The sequence below is a fragment of the Lissotriton vulgaris genome, chromosome 7, assembly GCF_964263255.1.
Source record: "Lissotriton vulgaris chromosome 7, aLisVul1.2, whole genome shotgun sequence".
Taxonomy (NCBI): Eukaryota; Metazoa; Chordata; class Amphibia; order Caudata; family Salamandridae; genus Lissotriton; species Lissotriton vulgaris.
The window spans coordinates 1725319906-1725329587 of record NC_141695.1 but is presented as its reverse complement, the minus strand read 5'-3'; the positions used below and the strand labels follow the sequence as shown (position 1 = coordinate 1725329587).

The 9682-nt window shown below is 46.8% G+C and overlaps 1 protein-coding gene across 1 annotated transcript; it reads right to left on the bottom strand.

The window, feature by feature from the left end:
• Positions 1–2032: 2032 nt before the first annotated feature.
• Positions 2033–9365, bottom strand: LOC147706449 (coagulation factor IX-like). Its single transcript, XM_086932959.1, has 4 exons — positions 9229–9365; positions 6962–7193; positions 5594–5708; positions 2033–3321 (listed from the first exon to the last, which is right to left on the bottom strand). The coding sequence occupies exons 1-4, from the start codon at positions 9345–9347 to the stop codon at positions 2519–2521; spliced, it is 1269 nt and encodes a 422-aa protein (XP_086789085.1). The 5' UTR covers positions 9348–9365; the 3' UTR covers positions 2033–2518.
• Positions 9366–9682: the final 317 nt, after the last annotated feature.

Here is a 9682-nt window from a genome sequence, read left to right as displayed (position 1 = left end):
AAATGCCAAATCTTTAAAGGCACCTTCACTGTTCTCAGGAAAACTGGACTCAACACAAGACAGACACTGACACAGATTCAACTTTGTTACACGTATTTTAAATTTAATACAGGTAGGATTCACTTTATAGGAATGCAGAATTTTAGCATCTTTTGCAAATCTCCGAAATCACCTATTGGGCGCTTCAAGGTATATTCTCTTTACTGCTTATCTAGGTGTATTCATTTTTCACAGTAAACTCTAAACCCTTTTCCTTTCACTCAGTGGGAGATCACCTGTTCTATGTACTTTTTCTGGTTGAAGCGATAACTTGAGACGCCTGGAACTTGAAAAGTCAGATAACTTTGTTTGTAAGCCACCCTGGAGGGAGCCTGACTATGCCAGCTAGTGCTAACTAGCTGCTGACTTCTGGTGCAGCCAGGCACTATTCTGACTCTTTTAGTCTGGCTTTCTTAAGATGTTCTAGCTGGCAGCACTGGCTATGAGCCATCTTTGTACCTGTGGAAGGCTTGTCATTGGTTGTAAGCGGATGTATGACATTACAACGCATGCTTTTGCCACGCATGCCTTTACAGCGCTGTTTTTACAACGCATGCCTTTACAACACATAGTGCTTTGGGGCGCTGGATAGTGAATAGTTTAATTTACTATTCCAACTCCAGTCCCCGTGGATAGTAGGGAAGGTGTTGGATAGTAATTTAAACCTATTCCCTATCCTAGAGCGCCCCCCAACGCAATGCGTTGTAATGGTTTGCGTTGTAAAAGTTGCGTCGTAAAGGCACTGCGTGGTCAAAGTTGCGTTGTAAAGGATGTTTCCCGTTGTAAGCTGGTCCACGCTTCCTAACAATGCTATTGGGCTTGTCTTGGCCCCTCCTTAACTTGTGTTAGTTATCCCATTAAACATACTGTGACTGAAGGCACCTCTCGGAAACAGCTAAGGCCAGGAGTTAGTAAGGTTGAAATGTTCATTCATATGGCACGGTAAAAATCCTTTACAATGACTGTGCTACAACGCAGTCCATTACCGTGCATATTTCACTCCTCAAAATCTTTTACAATGTAGGGCTTTATACTGCAAACCATTAAAACGTATTCCCCCTTACAACGCCCCAGTGGAGTTAGAGTAGTAAGTTGCGTTGTAATGAACAATGTGTTGTAATGGAATGCGTTGCATAGTCCTTGGAAATGATTTTGCAGAGTAAAAAATGCGTGGTAATGGCACTTGTTTTATGCGGATGTATGACGTTACAACACATGCTTTTACCACGCATGCCTTTACAACGCGGTTTTTACATCCCAAACCTTTACAACGCATAGCGCTTTGGGGTGCTGGACAGTGAATAGTTTAATTTACTATTCCAACTCCAGTCCCCGTGGACACTAGGGAAGGTGTTGGATAGTAAATTAAACTTATTCCCTATCCTAGAGCGCCCCCCGCGCAATGCGTTGTAATGGTTTGCGTTGTAAAAGTTGCGTCGTAAAGGCACTGCTTTGTAAAAGTTGTGTTGTAAAGGATGTTTCCCGTTTTATACACATACGGAGTAAAGTGACATATTCATACGGCAAGTGGAACCACATGGCATACAGCAGGAGATGCCTCTCAACTAGAAAACCATTACTGAGCTTGCAGATGTATTACGTGAAGAACACCGCCCCACACAGATTCTGTTCTTGTTTGAGTAATATGATTATGTTTCACTACTCACTGACACATCATCTCAACTCATTAGATCTACCCTGGTGCTTGAGTATGGCATGTGGCAAGGTCTGCCCTGACTCTGCATCTTGTGGGCAGTGGCATAGCCTGGCACATGCAACACATGCCTCAAAGATGGCGACTAGATCTGTGTTGGCACTGTGACACTTTTCTGTTGTGTCTTGATAACTGTCTGCAAAGTCTGCAGGAAGACGTGACAAGAGGAGCAAATGGCAGATTTATGCTCGACATATCGGCAGGAGGCAAATATTAAGGACATTTTCAAGGGTTGGTGTTACCGCAGGAGCTACAGAAAGGAAAAGGCAGGTCAGGATTGGATGAAAGTCATCATCATCATCAAATAACTTTATTCTATTTATTGAATGATAAAAGTAAACATCATACATAAAACATCTTTAGAATTTTTAAATGCAACATGTAGGGTGGATAAATAACTTTCAGCATATTCTATCGCTATCCGAAAATAACAGAATGGATTTAAACCCTTCAATCGCATTGCCCGGTTTTCCTAACACAATTCATAACGTTTCCTAATTGATAATGCAGTTCTGATGAAATTAAGCACAGCACTACAGATGGCAACTGAGGACAAATATAATAAATGGATGAACGTCATTAGTAATATGACCTACCAGACAGAGCAATTCACATTGCAAAATTTGGACATCGCCGTGATTTCAATATTTTTATGAATGGCTTGGCTAAGGAGATGGTGGGCCCAATTCACAAAGGTAAACTTAGACCTGAAATGTATGAATTCATGCAGTTAATTGTGTCTCATTTGTGTTAGAGGAATGAATCCTAAAGGCTGGAGAGGATACCGTTGATCCAGCCAACATAGCTTCCCACCTTAGTGTAAAATCCATACTGATTGGGCGTACCACACCCAATGCTCCAGGACACCAGCCCTGTCACCACCCATGCCCCTCTTTCCTTGTCAAAAACAACAAAGGCTGCTCCGCTATCCCCCATGCAAGCATCTCTTCCTCCCTCAAGATACCCAGCGCAGAACATGTGGTCGTCCACAATTGTGGGCAGGTCATAGATGGTCTTGTTTTTAACAGATGCTGCGCAAGTATCCGGATCTACCACGGGCACCTTTATATACCTTAGCTTATTCAGCAGCCTCTGTTTCTCGATTTCTCCATGTCCAGACACATAGCCTAGCCGGCCGGGTGAATAGAAATCAATGTTCCCTGGGTTTGGAAGGCAGACTGGTGATATGTTTTTGTCAAAGACAACGGGCCGCTTTAGCTTTATGAGGGCAATGTCATGGCGGAAGTCATTGGCATCGTCCTTGTACTCGGGGTGGACAACAACACGTTCCACCTCATGGAATCCAAGCTGAACCATTTTCTTGACATCGGTGTCGCCAAGGTATGCCCAAATTTGCTGTTTGGTGTCATGAGCCCACTCTCTGGGAGCCATCTTTGGGCGGAGTATGTGTGCGACCGTTAAGATCCAGCGGTCAGCAACCAACGCCCCAGCTGCCCGTCCGTTGACACTCAGCAGGACCTGCCATGGGAAGCTACCTGCCTGCGCCTCTGATCCTCCCATGATCCGGGCATGAGCGGTCATGGCCCCGGCAGCCTGCCCGCAATCCACTGAAGAAAAAAGACAGCAAAAATATATTGGTCACTTATTAGCAAAATAAGTATATCAGCAAAGTTTCAAGAACTAATCACAGTAGAATAAGGCAGAGAGAGGAACGCTTTCCTAAATATATATGCCTGAATAACCAATATCCAAGCAGTAAAACAGTAGGTGTATATAGTCCAGGAAATTAGTCTTCATAAAACAATCAAGCACATACAAATAGTGTACAACAAAATGCATGCCATCCAGTCAATTAAATCCCAATTAAGCTGAAGAATGTAATTATTTGTGCGCTTGAAAGTGATCATGTGGTGCAAAGGTAAAAAGCAAAAAATTATGTATATTCAATTAAAAACAGCGGACTCAGGCACTTTGAGAAGAATGTGTTAGAAAAATAGGTCCCCTCAAGAATTTAAAAAATCCAAGAAAAAAGAAGACACCATACAGAAAGTTCAAGGAACTAGCTGTGGGATTCTCAAAGAATCATAATCCATTCTCTTGTGAGACCCATGATCAGGTGTTTATAACGGTGTTTACACTATGGGGCCTATTCCGATGTCGGACAGACCTGATTCCGTCCGACATCGGCCAGGAGGTGTAACCGACCGACCTGCTGTCGTCAGTTACAGCCCTGCTAGTACGATGCGACCAAACAGGGTTCGGTCGCATTCGTATACTTTACAATGCAAGCATGCATTCCGAGCGGAATGCATGCCTGCATTGTAGAAAGCAGGGGTGCAGTTCATCCCTGCACCCTGTGGCCGGCACCCCAATGTGCCTGCCACCGGGTGCCGGGATCAACAGAGGTGCACCATAGGTGCCCCCAGGCCACCATCTGGCGGCGTCACGCCCATGGTGGCCCTGCTGGGGGCCCCCAGAGACAGCTTCCGACTGCCTTTTCATGCTGGACAGACTGGCACGAAAAGGCAGTGCAAAGCTGCCATTGTACTTCCTCGGTCGTAAAGAGGCGACCTGGGGAGTACTGAGGGATTTCCGGACTGCGGACAGGCTCGAGCCTGTCGTCCACAATCTGGAAATCCGAGTCGGATTTCTTTCCGACCGAGCCAATCGGAATGCCTCGGTCGGACATGAATCCGGCCGGCAGTGACCGATTCAGTTGGAAGGGCCCTGAACATGGTTCGGAGCCCTTCCGGCCGAGATCGGAATCAGCCCCTAAAGTGTCACCTTTTCAACAGATAATGTGCCACTCACAAGAACATAGCGTCATAACATTCCTGCAGAAAAAGTACTTCTCTCCGCAGAGGTGACGAAAATTGAAATGTATTACACAAGAAATAAAAAGTAAATGTACAGGACGTTAGCAGAAAAAGAGATATTAGTGCTTGCACAATTCTACAATTAATTTATTAGTATAAATAAATGAAACTTTAGTGCACACCTGCACATGGTGATCAGTAATTCTCTATTTTGCAATGGCCTTCTGGGATGTTACATCCCACAAGGCTTTTTCCAATTCGCAAACGGGCCGATTCTGAGAATCTGCCCGTTTGCAAAACGAAAAAAAGGCTTGATACATATGGCCCAGTGGCACTTGTGCCCAGAACCCTGAAGGACCCACTGAACCCTCTTTCTTGATGGGGCCCATTTCCTTCCTTGCACTTGGGACCACTAACTACTGAGAGTGCCATGAGAGTGCTGGAAGGAAGAGTGAAGGACATATGAAAAGAAGAAAGAAACTATGACACAAAAATCATTAAAAGATGGATACAAGGGAGAAAGGACTGATGGAGGAAGCATGAAACAACATTTGCTTGGGTTGGTGAAAGAATGACTGGTGGGAATGATGAAAGTCTGGATGAATGGTGGATCGATGAATGAAAGTCTGGAAGGATGGATGGGTGGATGAGTGAATCGATAAAAGGAGGGTGAAATGATAGGTGGTTCAAAATGAATTGTTGGGAAAAGGATGGGTGAATGGCTGGAAGTGTGGGTGGAAGGATAGAAGGATGGATGGAAGAGGGAAATGTTGAATGGGAGATAGCCAGAATGGTAAAGGAAGGAAGGATGGATGAGATGGATGGAAGCGTGAAAAGCTGGATAGATGAAGGGATGTGGGAATGGCGTAAAGGATGGAGAGAAAGATGGCCACAAGGTGGGATGAAGGGACCTCATCAAGGGTGGGAGAGCTTACTCCCTTCGCTCACCCGATGCCATTTGAAGTATGGATCAAAATGGGGGTTATATTAATGTCCTGGCTACTCCCTTGATTTGTAATATGTTTGAGAGAGGAGCAACGGTGTAAACGGGTCACCCACTTACCGGACGCCTGATTGTGCCCATTCCTGGGCTGGCCCCTCTCTGGCTGGATCCATGGTTCGCCAGTGGGATTGAAATGGCGAGGATTCCCTTCCCAAGCAGGCGCTCCTTGGTGTGTCTGGGGAATTCAAGGAGATGGAAAATGAAAACATCAGAGAAAAGAAAAAATAAGAACAAGAAAATTAAAGGAAAAGCACAAAACTAGAATATGGCAAATGATAGAAGAAAAAGCAACATAACTCATCATGTTTTATCCTGTATGGAAATCACCACTAGGAAAGGGAAGAAGATTGGTTTATATGGAAGGGTTGTGTAGGGGGGACCCGCCACCCCCGTTCAATCTATCCATACAGGCTGGAACCCACACCTTCTGAGCTGGCGGAAGGTGTATGCGGAACTGCCAATCCAGTTGGGAGTCGGGGTGGGGTGATGGGGGCCCAAGTAGGGGCGTAATGGACTGTAGCGGCTCCTCGAGGGAGTGCTGCGGGGCGGTGGGGCGGGGCAGGGGCAGGGTGGGGGGTAGTAAACTCTGGCATGTGGCCGAATGGAGGTAAGTAAAGAAATAAATAAATAAAACGAATTACAGTGTGCGAGACGCATCGCCATTTGGCGTTGCAGCGTGCGCAATGTAATTAGTTTAATTTCTTTACTTACCTCTGTTCGGCCGTATGCTGGAGTTTACTACCCCCCACCCTGCCCCGACGCCCTGCAGCACTCTCACGAAGAGCTGCTACTGGTAACGGATACCCCGCCATCCTCACGGTGCGGGTGCCCCCCCCCCCCCGCCCCCTGTTCACCTCAAAGAGGACCCCCCAGGGCAGGCTAGCAGCAAACAAATCAAACCTTCAGAAACAGCAAGGCAATTAGGGAATGGGTAATGGAGTTCCCCTCACCTTAACTTGAAGGGGCCCCCTGATGTTTTGTTATGCCAGTGCGCTCAAGGCACACTTGTGGCTTCAAGGAGCACAATGTATGCTCCCGGGCTGCTGAGGGGGGTGCGTGAGGGCTGGGCAACGCTATTCTGGGCAGCCCCTTACGGCTCCTGTCAGAGGCCTGGTGTCTCTGACTTTTCTGATCGGATCATTTTGGCCCCTGAAACATTTACAGTTTCAATTTGCCTTACTTCATCCAAGGTCACCATTTTTGGTGAAATAACACAATAATGCAGGGTTCCCCAAAGTCGATCCTGGAGGTCAGGATAAATGACCGATTTTTAGCATATCCACATTTAGATAAATGAACATGTCTTAAATAAAATCTGGCATGGATCTGATTGCCATTGTGATCATGGTTGCTACACGTGGACAGACAGCAGGATAAGCTCCACACAAAGAGATGGGATGGACAGCTTGGGCTCCTCGTGGTACTCACCTGCAGAGCGTCGTGTGAGTTAGCCCGCATCTCGCCAGCATCACTCAGGGCCTGCTGTGGGGTGGCTGGGTAAGGTCCGGGTGTGGTGAGGTTCCAGGACTCATTTTGACTCCAATGGCAAGTGTCTTGATTGGCGGGTGATGGCAACACTTTGGGGGAAGTCTCTGGCCCACTAGATGCCATCGCCCATGAGCAGAGTAGGAGGAAGGTGGAAGCCCCAGAGAAGTACACGCTGCAAAAAGAGAGGGTGCAGGTTAGGCAGAGGTTTCACGATCACACCCACACACTCTTCCCACCACCACCATGCCCCACCCGTCTCCATATATAGGGAAGCATCATATATTTAAAAAAAATCAACAAATAGCACCTTTAAAGGATTATAAATAAGGATTGTGTCAGGACCAAGACAACCAGAGCCACCCAGGCCTAGAAGAGGAAGAGCACAGCTGAGAGGCATTTACTAGGCATGGTACTTCTGGATTTTTTAGAACTCTCTATATTTATGTCTTTATTCATGCATGCATCCATCTATTACATTAAACGACTTGTACTACTGGCTCCATTTACGGAGAGGTGGACTTTGCATGAGGCCTAAGCTGCATCTATGCACAGGAGTCTAAGGAGCAGAGGCATAGGGCAAGTGATGAAAGAACTAGGGACAGAGAGGCAACACTGGGGAATAGAAGCCTCACTGACCTGTTGTCAATCTCACGTGTTGGGTCTGAGCCGCACATGTGTGTGAGTCTCCTTCTTGGATCCCTGTGTCCCTCACTGTTTGATGGAGCTCAGCCCCACTCTTTTGGGAGTGAGTACCACTTCTTGGTGCACACTCTCTCACTTGGTGCAACACTCATGACCTGGAGACAGTCTCATGTATTGGTTATGAGGATTAAATGTTTGACTCTTACCCACTGGGTGTGAGTCTCATTTTTTGTTGCACAGCCTTACTTATTTGTATTTGCCTCTCTTCTGCAAATGCAACTCACTCATTGGGCGTGAGTCACTGACCCGAGAGCTCAGTCCCAATCACTAGCTGCCTGTCTCGAGGACTGGTGCACGCGTCCGCCCTTAGGTGCAGCCATCTCTCCTAGGAGCGCAGTCTCACTCATTGGACCTGGGTCTCTTATCATTGTCTCACTCATTCAATGTGAGTTCCACACCTCTATGCACAGTCACACACAACTGGCACGAATACTACACTGGTGTGACTCTGTGTTCTGGAAGCTGAATGTCACTACTGCATATTCTCAATGAGACTCTTACTTTAACAGACTTGTTCACCCAAATTACTTTTAGTCCAAACCACTCACAAATTCACCACTGTGAACTTATCGCCTTGGGACACTTCTGCTTTAAATGATCAACGTGAAAAAGTAGGGTCTCTGGTGAGAACATGTGTGTCACCATGACTTCTGCTGGTGCCTTGTTTCATTCATTACATAAGTTCTGGCAGGGAGTTAAAGCTGTCCTAATACCAGACCTAAAAGGAGAGCTGAAACCTGAAATGTAGACGTTGTTCATGCCTCAACACAAAACACTAAACTCACCAAAGACGTGAGGGGTTTTTGTGCTGCCCACATTCTGCCCCCCCCCCCCATGAGGGACTGCGCGCAGTGTGGTGATTGGTGGGGGCTGGAGGTGGGCTTTGCCTCGCGGTATTCACCCCTCCATATAAAGCCACAAAATTCCATCACTCCTGATGATTGACACTTCAAACGCCAAATGGCAGCCTGTCTAAAATGAAAACGACACTTCCGGCAAGCAGTGGCATTATCCCAGCCCTAAGAATGGAGCACTTAAACTTTATTTCATGTATTTATAATAAGCTATTAAAAGTAGCGGTGCTGAGAGGCGGGGGTCGTGCATTAAATTGTACACAATTGTAACAAAACCCAAACTTGTGAGGAACCTCAGAAACATGTTCCCCAAGTTCTATCACGGGGCAAAAAATGCAGGGCAGGTACCAGGATCGAGAGCAGAGTCCAGACCTTTGAAGCAAGTTATGGAATCTGAATAGAGAAAAACACTGCGGGACATGCTCATTTTGGGTGAAACCATTGTGGATACCGCCCACCCACACCAAAGCACCCCCCAAACAAGTGTTATTGATCTGAGCCTGTCTGATCAGTTTTGGCAGAAGTCCTGTAGCCTTTGCACCCACCACCATCTCAGTGTCTCAATGGCTCCCCCCCCTCACTCTCCGACCCCCTCCCCAGGCAGAACATGGTGAATCGAAATCCAGGTGTAAACAAACTCCCCAAGCTTACCTCATTGTAGAAGGCAGCAGAGATACCCTCGGTAGGCCTGGGGAGAGCGGGATTACTGGCAACCGTGGGCGCAAAAAATGTTGAAAACAGGTCAAACCTTCGCTCAGACCAAAGTTCATTGAACAGGGGAAAATAGGAAAGGCAGGTTTGTATGAGCAGGAGAAATTAAAAGAAAACATTGGCAGCGTTATCAAAGGGGGGCGGGTCAGCAAAGGCAAATATTTGGATGCGAAGCTGAGTGGACAGAGGGCCGCCTAACACTGCTTGACCTACTCTTCCCTGGGGTGAGACCAGAGTTTGAGAAGCATAAACCGGGACAGGCCAGACATAAAAGTAGGACGAGATCCTTTAGTCTTACGTCTATATCTGGCCTGTTCCGGTTTTGAAGAGCCTTGCAAGTGTGTGCGTGTGTGCGTGCGTGCGTGTGTGTGTGTGTGTGGTTTATTTTCATGGC

Excerpts from the sequence above, each read along its gene's own strand:
- LOC147706449 (XM_086932959.1), bottom strand. The coding sequence starts at position 9,347 with ATGAACTTTGGTCTGAGCGAAGGTTTGACCTGTTTTCAACATTTTTTG. Across the intron at positions 7,194-9,228 it reads CTGCTGCCTTCTACAATGAG|CGTGTACTTCTCTGGGGCTT; the intron begins GTAAGCTTGGGG and ends CTCTTTTTGCAG. Across the intron at positions 3,322-5,593 it reads TGGGCACAATCAGGCGTCCG|TGGATTGCGGGCAGGCTGCC; the intron begins GTAAGTGGGTGA and ends TTTTTTCTTCAG.